We start from the raw sequence: 21,432 nt of genomic DNA on the forward strand, positions 1-21,432 counted from the left end.
TCAAACTGGACAGGTGATTCGAGGAAAAACCTGCAAATAAGCTCGGTTTCCATGCAAGATTATAGAGGACAGAATGGGCTACAGCCTGTTTACCATGAAGGTCAATGCTAATATGCATTCAATAAAGGCTGCAACTGTGAGCGGTGGTTACCATGATATTCTGTTATATCAAAGAAAATGGAGAGATATTCAAATGCTACATGGAGATACTATACAAGTGCTACAGCTATCATAAGAAATAATTTTCTGCAGTATGAAATGTTAAACAAAACACATCTACTTAATAGTTAATGCAAAAAAACTGATTAAGTGAAGTTTATTCATAAACTAATTTCGAGAGGATGACGTGTTTATGATTTATCACAGCTGGACTCGAATTTGCTAATCAGTATCTTCCAATCATTCGAGACCCAAGCTACTATAAATAACCACAGTTTTCAATTCACTTGATCTTCGTTTGGAAGAAACCCCCCTCCTCCCCTTTTCCTCCTCTTTTACCTCTGACTGGGCGACACGGCGGCCCAGTGGTTAGCACTGCGAGCCCCACAGCAAGAACACCGCCAGCCCTGGCCCCCCAGGACCGGTGGCGTTTCTGTGGTTTCTGTGAGGAGTTTGTATGTTCTCCCCATGTCCGCGTGGGTTTTCCCCGGGTGCTCCGGTTTCCTCCCACCATCCAAAGACATTCAATATACATAAAAACCAAGCATTTATCTAACCCTTGTGTTCCCTTAGCTACAGCAGCGGGGGAGTTCTGAGATCCACCGAGCTCAGGCTCCCCTCTCGCTCTGCCAAACAGGAGGAAGCCCCGGACTCGAGGAGTCCTTGAGCTCGGGGCTCTCTCCCGGGACAGCATGCCAAACAAGCTTTTATAAATCATCAGCTAAGTGTGAACTCTTGAAAAGGATAGTAACAGAAAGTCACAAAAGATATACTTGAAAAATATAATTAAATGGGTCATATGATGTTCCATATGATGGCTTAGGGGTTAGCACTGTCACCTCACAGCAAGAAGGTCGCTGGTTTGAGTCGAGTCCTGGCTAAGCCAGTTGATGTTTTTGTGTGGAGTTTGCCTGTTCTCCCCATGTTGGCGTGGGTTTCCTTCAGGTGGTCCGGTTTCAACCACAGTCCAAAGACATGTTTTACAGGTGAATTGGATTCACTAAATTTGTCGTAGTGTAGGAGTGTGTGTGTGTGTGTGTGTGTGTGAATGTGAGAGTTGATGGGTGTTTCCCAGTGCTGGGTTGTGGCTGGAAGGACATCTGCTGCGTAAAACGTATGCTGGAATTGGTGGTTCATTCCACCGCGTCAAAACCTTCTCCACCAATCAGGTTGGCACTTTTGTTCACGTGCACGGAGCTGCTGAAGTTACAGTAAACAGCACTCGGAGGCGCTCAAGCGCAAAACTGTCAATGCGAGCGCAAGAAGATGCCCAGAGGCGATATGAACGTGGAGCTGCTTATTGCTCTGGTGAACAATAATCATTTCTTCATCGCTAAAGCTGCTACTTGAACCATCCATAGCACCAAGCGTGTCAACTTGGTCTCCTTTTTCTGTGATTCAAGCGGGTGTCAGAAGCTAAAGTTGTGTAGAGCCATCTATCGTCAAGGAGTGATTTTGCATACTCTTCTGCTCGATGCCAGTGAAAATCACTCGTTTCTTTAAATGACGCTTTTGTGCCTGCTGTTTTGTGTGTTGGTGTGCATGATCACATTGGAGTACTTTATTTAGTCACAAGGTGCTAAACGTTGACCGAAAACACCGAGTAAAAAATGACCCAGTGTGGAAGGGCCTTTATTCAGATCCTTCAAAACTGCTTTAATGCCTCCCTGGATTTTTTAATGCTCAATACTAAAATTTCCTCACAATATGGTTGTAGACTAAATCACACCTTCTGTTTCATGTCAAAAACAACCTAAAATCTGGATACTCATAAAAGTCTCAATGGACGTATACAGTTAAAGTCTAAATTATTCGCCCTCCTGTGAACTTTTTTTTTTTTTTTCAGATATTTCCCAAATTATGTTTAACAGAGCAAGGAATTTTTCGCAGTGTGTCTGATAATATTTTTTCTTCTGGAGAAAGTCTGATTTGTTTTATTTCTGCTAAAATAAAAGTATTTTTTTATTTTTTAAAAGCTATTTTAAGGTCAAAATTATTAGCTCTTTTAAGCTAAGCTAATTATATTAGCTGAATACTAGTATCCTGAAAAAAATCTAGTAAAATATTATGTAAAATAATATAAAATATTATTATTATATTATAATAATAAATATTTTATATTTTATAATATGTTATAATATATAAAATATTATTATTATATTATTATTTTTATTAAAATATTATTAAAGACAAAATAAATCAGTTAGAAATCCATTAGTAATGAGTTATTAAAAATATTATGTTTAGAAATGTGTTGAATAAATCTTTCCGTTAAACAGAAATTGGGGTAAAGAAAACCCAGGAGGGCTAATAATTCTGACTTCAACTGTATATGTTTGTGTTAGGGACATGCGAGTGTGTTCAGGGCTTTACTCCGGAAGTGTGTGTTGCTGTACCTTGATACGCTGTGCCTCCATTCTCTCTTGTTTTCAGCCTCCTGATTTCCCCCTGTAAACCCTTCACGTTCTCCTGAAGGTGACTGCATGAAGACAGGACAAACATTACAGCCTAATCCCATTTCACACCCTTCTCTCCATATCTTTGCATGCAACCGTTCTCTGCTACTTGGACCTAGAAATCCATGTTTGTACACACTCCAAGCGGAAACAGCTTTGGAAGGGGCGAGCGGGGCTTACTCTCTCTCGGCTGTCAGGTGGATGATCTTCCTGCTCTGCTCTTTGATCTTGAGTGCCAGTTTCTCATTAGTGTGCCTGGAGTGGAGCAGGGGCAGAGATAATGGGCTGCAGTGAGGAAGCTGCGAGCTGCTGTCACAATGAGCCATGATGCTGAATGATAATGATACAGCCATTATAACACTGCCTTTCTCAGGATGCTAAACTTCTGAAGCGCCACAGACACTTTCTATACTTTTGTAAATGCATATACTGGCTCCTTCTGTTGTGCGATAGTATCTGTGACACCTAATGTATTAAAAAGTCACATTTACTTTTTTTTTGTTGCAAAATAAACACCAAAGGGTGATCAGGTACATGTGAAGAGGTTTAGTTAGCGATCATGATTGACTGACTGCACATAATGGTAATTACAAAATAATTAGATTACATATAAAAACATAAATCTTCAATTAAATAGTGTTTCGTTATGTGAGAGAAGATTGATATGCGACATGTTAAACTAGCACAGCTACAGAGCATCCGGAAAGTATTCATAGCGCTTCACTTTCTCCACATTTTTATGTTACAGCCTTATTCCAAAATGTATTAAATTCATTTATTTCCTCAAAATTATACACACAATAACTCATAATGACAATGTGAAAAGAGTTTTTGAAATTGTTGCAAATTTATTAAAAATAAAAACCTGATTTCTTCAAAAAGTGGCAATGTTTTATAATTTACTTTAACTCTCTTAAGGTATTGCCTTCCATTTAATAGATGCACTCTCCTGAGTTCCCTCCTTTTTAATTTATTTCGTATTAATTAAACTTTTTTGTTTTATCTAATACCATTTTATATCGTTTAATTGTAAATATTTACTTTCAACATTGACAATGTATCTGAACATTTGATTGTGATATTTGGTTGTAATGTTCAGTACACTTAATACTCATGTTTCTATTTTTCTTTTCCTCTTTTATTATTATCATTATTATTATTAATATTTCTCTTTTTTATTATATATATATTTTTTTGTTATTTTTTTTGTCTCTTTTGTAAAAAAAAAGAAAAAGAATGATATGTAACTATCTGTACTGATGTAATGTTTGTTTTTTCCACAATAAACAATTTAAACATAAAAATAAAAACCTGAAAAATCACATGTACTATGTACAGTTGAAATCAGAAGTTTACATACACTGTATAAAAAGGCACATATCCATTTAAAAAAAGTTAGATGTTAATGTGACTAAACCTTTCTCGTTTAGGTAGGTTAGGATTATCACATTTGTTTATGTTATGCCTTTTAGCAGAATAATGAGAGAGATATTTTGTGAGAAATTGTTAAAACTTTTCTTGAAAGTCAAGTTTACATACAATAAGATTATTATGCCTCTGGGGAAGCTCAGATGATGGTGTCAAGGTTTTGGAAAATTCTGATTGGCTAATTGACAACATTTGAGATAATTTGAGGCACAACTGTAGAATAGTATTAAAGGAAAACCTCAAACACACTTGAGCTTCCTTGTGTGACAACATGGGAAAATCAACAAGCCAGAATCAACAAAAAAAGCCAGATTACAATTTGCTAAATTACACTGGGAAAAAGACACATTTTCGGACACATGTCCTGTGGTCTGATGGAACTAAGATTGAACTGTTTGGCCATAATGACCAGTGTTACATTTGGAGGACAAAGGGGAAAGCTTACAAGCCAAGAAACACCATCCCAACTGTGAAGTATGGGGGCGGCAGCATCATGTTGTGGGGCTGTTTTGCTGCAGGAGCGACTGGTCCACTTCACAGCATAGATGGCATCATGAAGAAAGAACATTATGTAGAAATACTGAAGCAACATCTCATCAGACATCAGCCAGGAAATTAAAACTTGGCCACAAATGGGTCTTCCAAACAGACCATGACCCTAAGCATACTGCCAACTTAGTTTAAATGTGCTTTAAGGACAACAGAGTGAATGATTTGGAGTGGCCATCACAAAGCCCTGATCTCAATTCTATAGAAAATTTGTGGGCAGAGTTGTAAAAGCTTGTGTGAGCAAGACAGCCAACAAATCTGACTCAGTTACACCAATTCTGTCAGGAGGAATGGGCCAAAACTCCAGCAAGCTATTGTGAGAAGCTTGTGGAAGGATACCCAAAACATTTGACCAAAGTTATACAGTTTAAAAGCAAAGCTAAAAAATTACCAAGGATAGGTATGTAAACTTTTGACTCTCTAGAAATTAATAAAAAAATCTCAAAAGAAAATTTCTCTCATTATACTGGCGTTTAGCAAATGTAAATCATTGAGGTAATCCTAACGAACCTAAAATAGTAAACGTTTAGTATAATTTACTCTCAGGCATTTTTAAAAACTGGTTATGTTCCTTTTTTAGAGTGTATGTAAACTTCTGGTTTAACTGTACATGCACTATGTTTACTCGTCGTGTTGTGGCATGGCGCACCGTGGTGCGGTGCATCTGGTGTGCGACCCCCTTTACGATGGTCATGCTGCAGACAGTTACTACTCTTTTTGCATCCTTGCTAAAACTCACACTGCTAATGATCAAAGATTTATGTTAATCTGGCAAGCTAATGGTCAGATGGTAATAATATATTACTGAATGATTACATCCAACAAACAACATATTAATTTTGCTGATTGCAAAAGAACTTACTTTTGCTCCTTCACCCATTGGTTGACATTGGTCACGACTAGTTCACTTTCCCTGTGAAGTCGAGAGCTGTCAGTCCGCGCATCTCCTAAACACTGCCGCAAAACATCCGCCTCACACACCGCCGAGCTGTACTTCTGATTCACACTGTCCATCTGTGAGTTCAAGACCTCAACCTACACAAGAGAGCAGTTTACACAAAAACCCCAAGCACAGCGTTATACACAGCGGGTCAAATAAGTATTAAACACAGCGTGATTTTACTATTGAATACTTTTCGAAAGGTGCTGCTGAGATAAAATTTAACCAGATTTTGGTAGAAACCCAAACAATCCAAAACTTTTTTTTTTCAGAATTATGTGTAATAGCAATGGATGGACACAAGGAGAAGGTATTAAAACCTATTTAATACTTTGTATAAAAGGCTTTCTTTTGGTACTGACAGCTTTAAGAGGCCGCTTGTATGAAAAATAAAGCCTCATGCATTGCTCATGTGTGAATTTATTATTAATTTATTAAAAAAATAATTAAAAAATGTATTAAAAATCTTGATAGTTCTGTGGGTCTAGTCTGTCAACTCTTATCTTTAGTTCTTATTTTCTAATGGATCAAGTCAAGTGATTGGCTGAGCCATTATAGCAGCTTTGTTTTCTTTTCTGAAACCAATTGAGAGTTTCCTTGGCTGTGCTTGTGATCATTGTCTTACTGAAATGTCCACCCTGGTTTCATCTTCATTGTTTGGTAATGTAAGTGTTAAACTGAAATAGCTAATTTGCACTGAATTGCTTTCTAACTTCTGAGAAATTTCAGCTGCTGTCTGGGCTTTCTATGCTTTATAATACCTCCCTTTCTTCATGTGTTCAATAGAGGAATTACCAACATACAACACATGGCGTCACACGAGTTCCCGGTTGCAAAAAGAGACCGCTGGCAATAGTAAACATGTCATGTTGTGCAGTACGATGCGAAATTCAAAAGTCCAAAAGTAGAAAACTTAACTTTTACCGTACACCACACTGCTTTAATGCCAACTGCAGACGTCTTTGGCTAAAAGGGAGCTGAATGAAGTGATGTAATTAAAAATGCCGGACTCTTCAGTTCTCATGTTATATCAGGTAAGTTCACGCTATGCTGAATCATACACATCACTCGTTTTTGATTGCAGCAATGATTTCAGTAAAACAGTTACATATGGTTCATTAAACTGCACACACTGAATGCTAAGAATGAAACGTGCAAGTGTAAATTATTAAGGTAAAGTTGGTTTAATATTCACACATTCATTCAGTGACAACTTGTGACACAATCCCTATATTGTTTACCACGGCACTTTGAATATTCGGTCTGAAATAACCTGCAAGTGTGACTTGAAAACAACATTAACACTGTTTGTTTGACTGTAAACAATGTTGTACTTTGATAGTCATTGGCTGCTAATATGATTTCGCTATTTAGAGTTTGCTAATAATACTTTTATGAAATTATATTGTTAAGGAGAAAGTCCAAATGTGCGAATATAAAACCAACTTTAGGTCATTGTGTAAGTTGACATACCCTGCAGTACAGGTGTAGTTCGCTGTCAGAATGCAGTAGTTTTGCTTGTTGATGATTACCCAGGCCTTATTTAACATTAGTCTTTTTTCCTTGACTTTGGCTTAGCAGAACCTCGGTTTTTAGCACTACAAAGTTTTGAATCTGGTAATCACGGAGCATTATTTCTTGCATGTGACCGCACAGAACAAAACAGTTGGCATCCAAAGTTTTGGTAAACACTTGGAGCTTCAATGAGTTGTATATTTCGGGCTGGATACTTGGCTATTTCGTTATATCCAATATCCAATGGGAGGGTGCTATCACAAATGGACCTGTCAGATAAACGCTGCTCACTTTAACGTTAATTTTGCTGAATCACTGAGCATTATGTAAATAATATGTATATTATGTAAGCAATATAACTTATTTCTAAGACAACAACAAACTCGAAAATGTACTGCATCGGATGTCATTCCCTCACTGTAAATGCTAGTGCTCCCGCTTTATTTCTGCCACCTCGCTGCGTGCGCATCCTGAATGTTTCAGACAAGGTAATTCGTTGATACGTTTTCCTTGTGTAGACACAACTTAATATCTAAACTAAATAGTTTTCTATTTATGTTTGAATTACTTTGGTTGTGACTTGACATCTGATTCAAATTTAAAGTCAACCCCACCTTTGTAATATGTTTTCTAAAAAAAAAATGGTGATGTAGTATTAAATACTTATTGTATCCGCTGTGAATGATGTTGTGGTTGACCTGAGAAAGTGTAGCAGTGTAGTTCTCCCTAAGAGACACCATTTCCATCTTCAGCATGAGCAGTTCCTCCTCTCTGTCCTGCAGGGCTCTGGTCTGCTGCTGTGCCCACTGCTCTGAGTGTGAGAGCTGGGTGTGCAGCTCTGCTAAACGGCCCTCACACGCCCGAGCCTGGAGGACAGATGGAGATACTGAATATGAAAGCCATTAAAGTGTACACATTACACCAGCGTTAATAGAATGAGTGCACCAAAGAGTAGATTTTAAGATTTTTATATCAGTTTACTGACCTTATTCTTCGCATATGAGAGGGTGCAGCAATTAGAATACTTTTGGCTGGAGACTTCCGGTCTCATTCACTTCCATTCATTTGTAGAAATTAAAAACAGCTCGTTGTGCTGCTTGATGTTGCAAACTGATATTTTTTTTATTATAAACATTTTGAGAGATGTAAACAAAAACAATGGTCCTACCATGTTTTCTTGTTTTACATTTTAAATTTTTATCGCTTCAGGGAATTCTAAAAGAGGCAAAAAATTATAGTGTTACAGTATGATATATAGTAATATTTGACATTATTAGTAATATTTAATAATAGTAATATTTGACATTAAGTTATGATTGAATTGCCTCTTGTTAAAGTTATAAGATTATCAAGTTAATGTTCATGGGCCAATGACTGCACATTATCACATTGAAATGGTCTATACCAGCAGTTCTTACACTTTTTTCATCAAGTACCACCTCAGAAAAAAATTGTCTCTCCATGTACCACTATAATGACCAGTCTTAAAATACAGTAGAGTAGAAGGCCTAATTAAGCACCTACAGCTCTACACAGTTCAAAAACCAGGCCGATTAATTCCTATTATTAAGAAAATTTATTATTGTCAGCCACTTTAAACATTGGAAATAGTTTGAACATTAACACTGTATTGTGTTTACAGATAAAAAAAACTAACAAAAAAAAAAAACAGCCAAAATAAAAAGTCAACGTTTTAATTATATGTGCTTTTAAAATTTAAATAAAATTGGTTGGCTACTGTTCTTTAAAAAAACTCCTGACTTATATGTAAAGTATTAACATATAGTAGCCTATTCATCAACCCGGAAATGTAGCTTGGGCCTCATAAATATAGGCTATCTGTCATCATATTCATATATAAATCATTTGTGATAAATTTTGAAACATATCTTGCATGTACATATGACATATTTGATTCCTCCGCGTACCACTAGAAGAAAGCCCGTGTACCACCAGTGATACACGCACCACAGTTTGAGAACCACTGGTCTAAACTATTCTGCTTTGTCTGTACAGTCATGAACACACTTGTAGAGTGAGTAGTTTGACCAATTTCTGCTGTTTATTAATTCTAGTCATAAGTTGTAAGTTCTAGTCGAAGTTTTAAAACAACCGCAAAAACGAGCACACTTCCGCATTGAAGAATAAAGTCAATAAGGCACTTTGTAACCTGACACCAAACAAAATTTCTGACTGTTTGTCAAATGAACTCCAAGCCGATTGTTATGCTCCTCTAGTGCTGGACCAGGGCCGGATTAACCAGCGGGCATTATGGACACAGGCCCAGGGGCCCGTGCGCACTTGGAGCCCCTGCGAGGTAGAGGGGGGGAAAATGCAGATTTTGGAGTGTCTATTTAGGCTAAGTGCAAATAGCACACCTTGTTGGAATAAACTAGTTAAGTGATTCATGCCCATCACCGTTTGATTGACAGAGACAACATAACCAAAGAGCACAATAGACAGCAGCATGAGTGGTGTAGCTCGTAAAGCGCATGGCAACATTTTTTACGCGATCAATCATGAAACCGGTTCGAATCCAGCGTCTGATTAACACGTTCTTCTTCTTTCCCCCACTACATATCAGATTTTGATTACTCTTCCTCACGAGGAAGACAAGTAGGAATCATGAATAAGTGTGTGTATTATAGAAGAACTGGATTGAAGAGGTGTTATATCCAAATCATATGCATTATAAGTTTGTAAAAGTTATACATTAAACAATACCCTTAAATATCCGTTTTTAGTGCTGCTTCAGTGAACTTAAACTCGTATATTAAAATCCATAAATTTTTACTAGCTGTATTGGTATTTTTTTTTTTTTAAGTTTGCTTTAAATGCTTTAAAAATAAGTTAAATCTTTGTAGACTAGAAATATATGTACTGTATATCATTTATTTTAAAAATGTGGGCAATACGTTTAATTTTATAAAATTTTATTAAATAGATTAATTTTATTTAAAAAATATTATATTCATCTTATTTGTCCATTCACCTATAGCAGTCAGGTAGGGGCCTACAGGACATTGTGCCCAGGGGCCTCTAAATTCCTTATCCAGGCCTGTGCTGGACTTTTAGAATTTGGCATTGTAAATCTAATGATCTGGCGAAACCTCTTTTGGTCACATTGCTCCTAAAATTTGGAATTTTCTCCCAAAAGAAATGAAAGAAAACACTATCATTCATGTTTATATGAAGCGTTTAAGACAGACCTTTAAACTATTGCATAAATATATATCACAGTATAGTATAATTATCAAAATGTCAGATTTTTTCAATATCGTGCAGTCTTAATACTTTGAAATATCTTTAAAAAGATACCGGCCAAATATTTTCATGACATAGCTTCAACAACGTGTAGTGAATATTCCTTATTTCGATCTACATTGACATAACAGAATTTTGCACTTGATGTCCCATTGATTTGTCCCATTTAATCACATCCCAAAAATTCATCCATTCATTTCATTTTTTCAGACTTAGTCCCTTTATTAACCTGTTGCCGTTCTGATGTACCGCCAGCGGTACATAGCGTTTTCTAAAGCAAAACTTTGGGGAAACATTGCTAAATATAACGGCTTCCCACAAAATACTAAACATGGCATATATCTTTTGAAAGCTGAGATTCTTGTGGTTAAAACTATTCCAACCATTTTAACGGCAAAGGGTTAATCAGGATTGCCACAGTGGAATGAACCGCCGACTTATGCAGCATATGTTTTACGCAGCTGATGCCCTTCCAGCTGCAACCCATCACTGCGAAACATCCATACACACTCATTTACTATGGACAATTTAGCCTACCCAATTTACCTGTACCGCATGTCTTTGGACTGTGGGGGAAACCAGAGCACCTGGAGGAAACCCACGACAACACGGGGAGAGCATGCAAACTCCACACAGAAACGCAAACTGACCCAGCCGAGGCTCAAACCAGCAACCTTCTTGCTGTGAGGCGAACATGCTACCCACTGCGCCACCGTGCAGCCCTCATCCCAAAGATACTCTTCTGTATTGAGATCTGGCCACATTGAAATACGGCCAATTTTGTTTACCCAATTCACCTATAGCGCATGTCTTTTATACTGTGGGGGAAACCGGAGCACCCGGAGGAAACCCACACCAGCATAGGGAGAACATGCGAACTTCACAAAGAACTGCCAACTGGCCCAACTGCTGTGAGGCGACACTGAGCCACCCTGTCAACCTACTGTATATATATAACATATGATATTATATACCTCAAACTTCTATATTATAAATGTTGATAAAATTCCAGTGAAGGTCGTTGGTAGCACAGATTTAATCTTTACCTGTGTATCTCTATCCATGAACAAATCAGTATTACACTCTTATGATTTTGGCAAATCTAAAGCAGCTCGCACAATTTCAACTAATATGAAAGCTCAGGTTTCCAGCACATGAGAATTCAGCTTAAATTAAAAGGCAGACTAGTTTCATGGCTAGTAACGCTGTCAGTGTGCAAGATGGTGGAGCGCGGTGACCTTTACCCACAGCACACACATGCTGCAGAGGAGAGACAATAAAAGGCAGTGAAGAAAAGACAATTAAAATGCTGTGTGTGTGTGTGTGTGTGTGTGTGTGTGTGTGTGTGTGTCTGTGTGTGTGTGTGTGTGTGTGTGTGTGTGTATGTAAGCGGGTTATGAGGTAGTCTCAGACACCTGTGCAGCTTTATATCCAGCTCTAATCCCTCTGTGATCCCACACACACACTCAAATGAGATTCTCGACTCATCAGTTTCTTCAATTCACACCTGATTTATAGACGGGCAGCCTGAGTATGTTTGCAAACACACACACACACACACACGCTCACTGTAATCATAGCAACTCCACCAACACACACTCTCACACACACAGATATGAATACACAACCTTATGCAACCATAATTATGTGCCGGGCAGACAAACACACACACTCACGGACGCACACACAGAAATGATAGCCGCCTTTATTGTGGCGTCTGTCTCCCCCCGCTTCCCCGCATGGCGCGTTCCACACGACTGGCGAGAATCATTACTGGCCTTCCTCTGATACGACTGCAGCACCAACAGCAATTATTTTTAAAAGCCAGTGCTGAAAACAGACAACCGATGCACAACACACACGCATAATCATTACTCCTGCAGTCAGAGCAATGGTGGAGTGTGTGTATGTTTATATGTGTGTATGTATATATTACGGTCTGGACAGTGGGGACTCTTATTTTTTTGGTTTTCGGTTTTATTGTGATCCTGTAGAGTTTGCTGACCATAAAATGAGGAAGATGGTTATCCAAAAAGCAATTAGAGTTACTCCACAACACTGACAGCACTTAAAGAATGAGAGTGAGTGCTTTAAAAAAACAGCACCGGCCCTTCTGTCTGCTGTTTTGCACACATTCCACTCAGGCACTTCTGGACAAAGTGTCATGTATGGGTTTGACAAAGTCTGAGAATCCCTGTCTTTCTGGACATCATTGTTAGTTCCATAACAACATGCTACATGCTAATGTGACAACAAGTCTGAGAAGTTCCTTCCTCATCATTTTAGTTCTGCAATAACATGCTACGTGCTAATGTGACAACAACGTGCTGCATGCTAACAACATAGTGCCGTGAGATTTGTGTTTGACAAAATCTAAAGAGCTCCTTTTCTTTTGGACATTGTTGTTCAGCAAAAAATGTGCTACATGCTAACAACATGTTAGTTGCGTGAGGTTTGGGTTTGACAAATTCTGAGAACTCATTTCCTCATGGACATCATTGTAAGTTCTGCAACTCGGTGCTACATGCTAATGTGACAACAACATGCTACATGCTAATAACATAGTACCATAAGGTTTGGGTTCTGCAAGGTCAGAGCTTCTTTCCTCATTCTTTCATTCATTTTTTTGTCAGCTTAGTCCCTTTATTAATCCAGGGTCGCCACAGCGGAATGAACCACCAACTTATCCAGGAAGTTTTTACACAGCGGATGCCCTTCCAGCCGCAACCCATCTCTGGGAAACATCCACACATTCACACACACACACTACGGACAATTTAGCCCACCCAGTTCACCTGTACCGCATGTCTTTGGACTGTGGGGGAAACTGGAGCACCCGGAGGAAACCCACGCGAAGGCAGGGAAAACATGCAAACTCCACACAGAAACGCCAACTGAGCCGAGGTTCAAACCAGCGACCCAGCGACCTTCTTGCTGTGAGGCAACAGCACTACCTACTGCGCCACTGCCACGCCCTCTTCAACAACATGCTACATGCTAATGTGACAACAACATGGTACATGCTAACAACATAGTACCGTGAGGTTTGGGATTGACAGTCTGAGATCTCCTTTCCTCATCATTCTTAGTTCTGCAATAGCATCCTCATAGACATCATTGTTAGTTCTGCAACAACATGCTAATGTGACAAAAACATGCTACATTCTAACAACATTGTACATTTGACAAAGTCTGAGAACTCATTTCCTCATGGACGCCATTGTTAGTTTTGCAACAAAATGCTAATATGACAAGAACGTACTACATGCTAACAACATAAGACCCCGAGGTTTGGGTTTGAGAGTCTGAGAACTCCTTTCCTCATGGACATCATTTCTAGTTCTGCAAACAACATGTTAAAGTGACAAAAACATGCTATATTCTAACAACATTGTACAGAGAGGTTTGGGTTTGACAAAGTCTGAGAACTCATTTCATCATGGACATCATTGTTAGTTCTATAACAACATGCTAATGTGACAAGAACATGCTACATGCTAACAATATAGTACTGTGAGTTTTGACTTTGAATTTTCCTCATGGAAATCATTGTTAGTCCTACACCAACCTGCTACATGCTAATGTGATAACAACGTGCTACATACTACTGTGAGATTTGGGTTTGACAAAGTCCGAGAATTCCTTTCCTCATGGACATCATTGTTAGTTCTGCAACAACCTGCCACATGCTAACAATCTGGGGTTTGTGTTTGCGGATAATAACAGCATTATTATTAGCTAAACATGATTTTAGGAGACATTATAAGAGGTAATTCAAACAGAATGTTAACTTTATAGGAGTTTGGATAATCTCCCGAAGACAAATTCATACTTTTTTTAAAAGCTGAGAGCTTTATGTCCCTCCACTGAACATTCAAGTAAACAAAACATTAGATTATCCAAAAAAAAAAAAAAAGGTATAAAGGTTTTATCAAACAAACCCAGACGAAATCTTGTAAAAAGATATGAGAGCTCTGTTTGCCGAACAGATTTAAAGGGTCAGTTCACTCAAAAATGAAAATCCTGACTGCTCACATAATAATAAATGTATTTTATATTTAAGTTAAAAAAATTTAATTCCCTGGTTCTGCTGCTTGATGCATATGCCGAAGTTTCTTAGCCAATTGTGATCGTTTGTTTTGGTTCAGTTTGGAATTTTCCCAACCATTGCAGAGCCGAGGGGACCAGAGTGAGTGCTCCAGCTTTGCCCCTCTCTGATCATAAGTAAATCTCATTCATTTATTTCTTTTCAGCTTAGTCCCTTTAATAATCCGGGGTCACCACAGCCGAATGAACCGTCAACTTATCCAGCATATACAGCTTTTTTCAGCAGTCTTCAGAATATCTTGTTCTGTGTTCAACAGAATGAAAATATTATTTATAAAAAGAGATCTACTTAGGGTGGCACAATGGGTAGCACGATCACCTCACAGCAAGAAGGTCGCTGGTTCGAGCCTCAGCTGGGTCAGTTGTTGTTTCTGTGTGGAGGTTGCATGTCCGTGTTCGCTTGGGTTTCCTCCGGGTGCTCCGGTTTCCCCCACAAGTCAAAAGACATGCTCTATAGGTGAATCGGGTAAGCTGTATTGTCCATGGAGTATGTGTGTGAATGAGTGTGAGGGTGTTTCCCAGTGATGGGTTGCAGCTTGAAGGGCAACCGCTGCGTAAAACATACTATGTTAGTTGTTAGTAGTTAGTGTCTTACAAATGTAAGAAGAATGTAGCCCAGACTCTGACCTCCTCCTGTGATGACCTGTTGTGAGTGCGCTCTCTGTGCAAATCCGCAGTCATCAGCCTGACTCTCTCCTCCAGAGCCGCTCTGTCCTCCGTCACCTGGATCAGACGGCTCTGCTCACTCCTCTGAACAGACACCTCTCTGCTGTACTCCGCCAGCTGGAACACACAGTTAGCCGCTCATGGTTGTCTGCAGTTCTTCATATGTTACATGTTATAGTGGAGAGTTTACCAGCTCCATGTAGTCTTTCTGAGAGGCCTGCGCTGTGCTGAGCTCCAGTCTCAGCTCTCTGCTTCTCTGATCCGCCTGTTTCAAGCTCTCCTGCTGCTGCTCCAGCTCCAGCTTCAGTCTGCACACCACAGCCTGCAGACAGCTCATCTGAGCAGCAATACAAGTAGCATGGTGCTTACTCTAACATACACACTTTCTTTACATACAGCGGCATGCATTAAAGGAAGAGTTGATAATTTACTTACTCTCAAGTGGTTGTAAACTTACTTTCTATCTTCTACAAAACAAGATATTCTGAAGACTGTTGGATGAAAAAAACAGCCAATGACATCTATAGTAGGAAAAAGTATATATTCCAGTGTTTCCTCTAGGATTTTTATCCAGCTGTGGTGGCAGGTCTTTTACACAACTCTACCAACTAACTATGGCATTATTTCAATGACAAATGGAGAAATGTGTTGAGCGCAGTATTACATGTCGGGATTGCATTTATGTAATGTTAATACCAGCATGCCAATCTCTGCTTGCGCGCCGATTTCCTCTGCTCATGCACAAAACTTCTTGCACGCCCTCAAACACGCAGCTCAAGCGCAGATCTTCTCGTGCGCTCTCAAATAAACACTGCTGAAGTGTGATTTAGTGCGTTTATGTAGTGAGTATGTCTCCAACATTTATTAGATTTGCTAGGAATATTTATAAATGTCTCCAATAGCCCTACAGATCGGGATTATTGCGTCCTGAAGTAAAGTGAAACGGCTATAAACACCAGCAAGATAACGTTAAAGTCTTTGTATGCAGAATCACAGACCTTTATCTATAAATAAAGTATAATTATGGAAACTGTGTTCATCTTAACTGAAAGCTACGTCGTGTTTGCTGGCCTCACACATCGCACACCTCTCAGTAAGTCAGCCAGTCTGTCAGCACGTCACCTTAAAATGTTAAACAAATAGCGCACAGTACTACTGCAGTGACAGAAAATTTCACGCTGTTATTATTCACTTACCTTTTAATGCGTTTTGGTGCGATTATAATCCGCTATTAAAAACAACAATTAATGAATGTTTTGATATTAAAAAGAAGCTGTAGCCGTGGCGGGATGAATTTTGGTGTGGCGCCCCGCCATGAAAGAATGAATGTAGCGGAAACCATATATTCCTTTGTGTTCAGAAGGAAGAAACTAATAAAGGTATGGAACAAGTGGAGGATGAGTAAATGATGACAGAACTTTCAAAATACTTCATCAAATGTGATTTATGAGCTATTTTCCTCATGGGGACCAAAAACATGTCACCACAAGGTAAGGACTACAAGGTGGTGACTATGGAGGCCATTTGACTACAGTAAGCTCATTGTCATGTTCAAGAAACCAGTCTGAGATGATTCGCGGTTTATGACATGGGGCGTTATCCTGGTGGAAGTAGCCATCAGAAGAGGAGTACACTGTGGTCATAAAGTGATGGACAGGGTCAGCAACAATACTCAGGTAGGCTGTGGTGTTGACATGATGCTTAATTGGTACTAATGGGCCCAAAGTGTGCCAGGAAAATATCCCCCACACCATTACACCACCACCAGCCTGAACCGTTGATACAAGGCAGAATGGATCCATGCTTTCATGTTGACACTATTTCAGTGTCGCAACAGATATCGAGACTCATCAAACCATGCACCGTTTTTGTCCAATTTTGGTGAGTCTGTGTGAATTGTAGCCTCAGTTTCCTGTTCTTAGCTGACAGGAGTGGCACCCGGTGAGGTCTTCTGCTGCTGTAGCCCATCCGCCTCAAGGTTGGACGTGTTGTGCTTTCAGAGATGCTCTTCTGCATACCTCGGTTGTAACGATCTGAGTTACTGTTGCCTTTCTATCAACTTGAACCAGTCTGACCCTTCTCCACTGACCTCTGGCGTCAACAAGGCATTTGCGCCCACAGAACTGCCGCTCACTCGATTGTTTCTCTTTTTCGGCCCATTCTATGTAGATCAGCAGTTTCTGAAATACTCAGAGCAGCACGTCTGGCACCAACAACCATGCCACATTCAAAGTCACCTAAATCACCTTTCATCCCCATTCTGATGCTCGGTTTATACTGCAGCAGATCATCCTGACCATGTCTCTATGCCTAAATGCATTGAGTTGCTGCCATGTGATTGGCTGATTAGAAGTTTGAGTTAACAAGCAGTTGGACAGGTGAACCTAATTTGGTGGCCGGTGAGTGTAAGTCAGTGGCTGTTTCTCAATATGCGTTCTTCAGCGGTCTTGCGTCCTCGTGTTCTCGTGAAACGTCATCATCAGCTGCCTAAGTTCAGTTCCAATACTCAAGACCGCAAGTACGGAGGACGCGTGAAACTTCCCGGATGTGTTCTTGATATCGAGGACGCACCGATGCAGACTTGAGCACCGAACTTGCTCTGGAAGTCCCAGAAGTCATTGCGACTGAAGGTGGGAAGCGCTGCATTTTATCTAGATTTATCATTAAAGTTCATAGATATGACTTATTTACCTCAGGAGTTTCCCTAAATGAAACGGTGACAGTAAACAATACCATGAACATCTTAATAAAGGAATAAACACATTAAGGGTGTTTGTTTGCTGAAATTCGTATTAAAATCTGTTTTATTTATGTTGTGCAACATATATTTATAATGTTTTTATGCAAAGTATATATTTTGAAAAGGGGAAAAACAATAAATCGTTGTATGAATGCTGTAATGTTTAAATAATTTACCATTTAAAACATGTGAAGGTCATGTGACCATCAGGAAGAACGCAGCATCTAAATTCTCAAAGGACGCGTTCTCTGCCCTCGCGGTCTCCTGAGTTCGTTCTTCCGAGGACACCTGGAAAGACCGGTCTCCACAAGAACACAAGTCCGTTCTCTGCGTTCTTGGAATTGAGAAACAGCCAGTGTTTCCCCCACCATTGTATTAGTAGTTTAGTTCTCAAATCTTCTGACCCATCAAATCCTCTGTAGTGTCTGATGTGACCCGCCCCCTTCAAGACACTTCACATTTGCTTTTCGATTGATGCGCTTGAACTCAACCACTCTTACTGCCAGAGTTGACAAAAACAAAACACTATTGGCTTTTTTAAGAAGAGGAGCTACTCTATGTCCCGCCCTCTCTTTATTTTCAGATTAGACCAAATAGTGGATAAAAAAAATACACTTTTCAAAGCACTTCGCGGGATCTTTAAACCCATTAAACCATCCTATGTGATTAGGGCTGAATAAGTTAGAAACGGTGAACTAACGCCAGCGGGTTAGTCTGGGTTATTATCATGTGGTTGTACCTCTTGCTGGTGTTTTTGCTGTTGTGTGTGTCTGCTCTCCAGTTCTCTCCTGCAGATCTGCAGCTCCTTCTGAAGCTTCACTCCTTCCTCCTGCAGACTGAGATTGAGGAGCTGCAGAGGGTTTATCAGATTCTCCTGTTCACTCAGCTGAGACACACATAAACAGGCATGTGTTTCTATTACTTTTGATGCCTTTTTATTTGTTGAGCTTTTTAATTTAGTGTTCTGTTTTGCTGCTGTAGACAAGTAATTACATACTATTCTTGATTTATATCTAGATTCAGATTTTACTTAAAGCTTCCATTGAGAATCCCCCCCAACCCTCCCTCCCCCCAGACTATTAGATCCCACTTGATGCCGTTTGTTGAATTTAAGTTACATTGCATCTACATGCCAACTTGTTAGATTATAAGTAGACTGTTAGGTTCAGGGTTTGTGTAAGTTGCCATGTACTTGCAAAGTTATAGTCAGTTAAATGTCTGTTGAAGGAGCAGATTATCAACAGATATTAAACAGACAGTCTACTAATACTCAAATGGACCATCAAAATAAAGTGTTACCGACTATTATAATGATTTTTTTTTGATGACTAAAGTTTATTTGGAGGATAAGTAAAAATATTATTAGCTCTCTTTTAGAAGCATAAGTTCTGCTTGCTCCCCATTATTTTGTAGGCAAAATGTACGAACAATAAATACTGTAGATTTTATTAACTATAATGATATGAATAATATAATAGGGCAACACGGTTAGCACTGTTGTCTTACAGCAAGAAGGTTGCTCATTCGAGTCCCGACATATGTGTACAACATATGAGGGAATAGTTGGTTCATTTCGCTGTGGCGACCCCTGATAAATAAGAGACTGAGCCGAATGATTGAATGAATATAATAATCATTTTAATAGTAAAATAATAATATATTATAAATAAAAAATGTATTCATTCATTCTTGCTGACATCAGACATCAGATTTTTCCCTGAAACAAATGTCTGTGAGTTTGGCATTTTAAAAGTTACCGAATGTTTTTGCAGTAGATTAAACCACACTTTTAAATATGGTACATTTTAATCCTCATGATATGACCCCCTAATAGAGCAGAGCATCTCAGATAAACTGATATGGAAAGAGCTCCACGGCTGACATATTCGTTCAGATGGCTGGATAAATTAGAGTTCTACTCCTGCATGGCAGATATTAAACTGGGATTAGGGAGATTAATTTGAAACTGTTACCGAGCTGGAGACTTTTGCATCATGAGATCTATCAACATTTCTAAAGATAGAAGAGTAAATTTACAGCCAGATGATCACAGTGAATAGCTCTGCTTCAAACTAACATATTTACAGCACCCCAGAAAAGCAATAAAATCACATTTCCTCCTCATTTGTACATGTTCACATCATTTAAACTATATCGTTATTTTTCAATTGAAAACAATTTGATTTGGTGAAGACTTTTTCCTAAAAAAGACAAAATGAAATAAAAACATGGTGAATTTTAGAGGTGTGAGATGCTCTTTGGAAACACATACACTCTGGAAGTAATAATAACAGGTAATAATATTATAGAGCTGGGCGATATGGCAAAAACAATTATCATGATATTTTTTTTCATATCAGTCGATATCGATATTTATCACGATAAATGTAAAATCTTTATATCTATCAATTATATAAGATTTTCAGCATGCCAATGGCTTTGTGCAGCTGATTTACACATTTAGTAAAATGTTTTAGCTGTCTGACAATATAAATAATAAGATAATAAACAAAAGAACAATCTTAATTCAGCATTTACTTGTTCAAGTCTAGTGACGTTTCTCGTCAACAATGTCTGTGATTCTGACCTTTTTTACCTTATTTCTTTGTTACTCCTTTCAATGCAACTAACACTGTATGGCTGTAAACTTGTGTGGCAGTCGGAAGGGCAGGCTGCAAAATGCTTGCGCAACGTTACGCATAGTGGCAAAATATTATCGAGCAATTATCGAACTGTCATTATCGTTTTATCGAAAAATTTTATACTGTGATAATTATCGATATCGAATTATCGCCCAGCCCTATAATATAATAATAATAATACTGAACCACTGGGATGACTGTCAGCCCGCTGGATTGCCCTTTAATGCTATTTTTATCACATTATCTCTTATAAAAAATTTTTTTGTTAAAAACAAATTGATTGAACCAAAGCCCCTTTATTGAAATATATAGTCTTTGCCTGAACATAAAAAGTTGTCCCAAAACAAATCTCAAGTATTGTGTTGTTTAAGCTTATTGTAAATAAGTAATTTTGAACAAGCAGCAAAAATCTCTTTTTTTGAGTCCACACTCTAAAAAGCTATTAGTTTACTTAAATAGGGAGTAAAGCTGTTGTAACCTATAACTATTAACTTGGCTTTACTATGTACAACCCCAAATCAGAAAAAGTTGGGTAGTTTAGGTAAGAAGAAGGAGTAGGGGTGGAAGGGGGGATTTTTCAAAACGAAGATGGCTGTTAAATGGAACTTAGGGTATTTGTAGTGGCTTAGGGCTATACATTTAGACAAAAAGACTTGCATTGTCTTGTTGAAATATTGACAAAACTTTTTTTAAATATGTTTATTGGCCAATACCAATCGATCAGAGCAACTTTGAAATGTTGGCATTCCTTTTTACAACACTTTGAGGGTTGTTTAGGGACTAAAGACACAAAGTGATGGAGTGCTTCAGGTGTAATTTTGTCCCATTCTTCCTGCAACAAGTCTTAAGGTGGCCAACAGTACGGGGTCTTTGTTGTCGAAATTTGCACTTCAAAATGAGCCACACATTCTCTATTGGAGATAGGCCGGGACTGCAGGCAGGCCAGTTAAGTACCTGTTTCCTCTT

General features: G+C 38.7%; 1 protein-coding gene across 29 annotated transcripts in view; it reads right to left on the minus strand.

Moving 5' to 3' along the window:
* Positions 1 to 21,432, minus strand: part of pmfbp1 (polyamine modulated factor 1 binding protein 1) — a 327,880-nt gene that overhangs the window by 12,817 nt on the left and 293,631 nt on the right. For 14 of the 29 annotated variants that reach the window (XM_073907534.1, XM_017357129.3, XM_073907547.1 and 11 more), the window contains 7 exons: positions 18,564 to 18,710; positions 15,275 to 15,421; positions 15,046 to 15,201; positions 7,746 to 7,913; positions 5,455 to 5,627; positions 2,796 to 2,870; positions 2,556 to 2,638 (listed from right to left, as the gene is read on the minus strand). In XM_073907534.1, the coding sequence (XP_073763635.1) occupies positions 2,556 to 2,638; positions 2,796 to 2,870; positions 5,455 to 5,627; positions 7,746 to 7,913; positions 15,046 to 15,201; positions 15,275 to 15,421; positions 18,564 to 18,710 (949 nt within the window). Of the gene's footprint in view, positions 1 to 2,555; positions 2,639 to 2,730; positions 2,871 to 5,454; positions 5,628 to 7,745; positions 7,914 to 15,045; positions 15,202 to 15,274; positions 15,422 to 18,563; positions 18,711 to 21,432 lie in introns of all 29 variants that reach the window. The other 15 variants (XM_073907536.1, XM_073907551.1, XM_073907537.1 and 12 more) reach the window with 4 other exon arrangements.

Source organism: Danio rerio, chromosome 7, assembly GCF_049306965.1.
Source record: "Danio rerio strain Tuebingen ecotype United States chromosome 7, GRCz12tu, whole genome shotgun sequence".
Classification (NCBI taxonomy): Eukaryota; Metazoa; Chordata; class Actinopteri; order Cypriniformes; family Danionidae; genus Danio; species Danio rerio.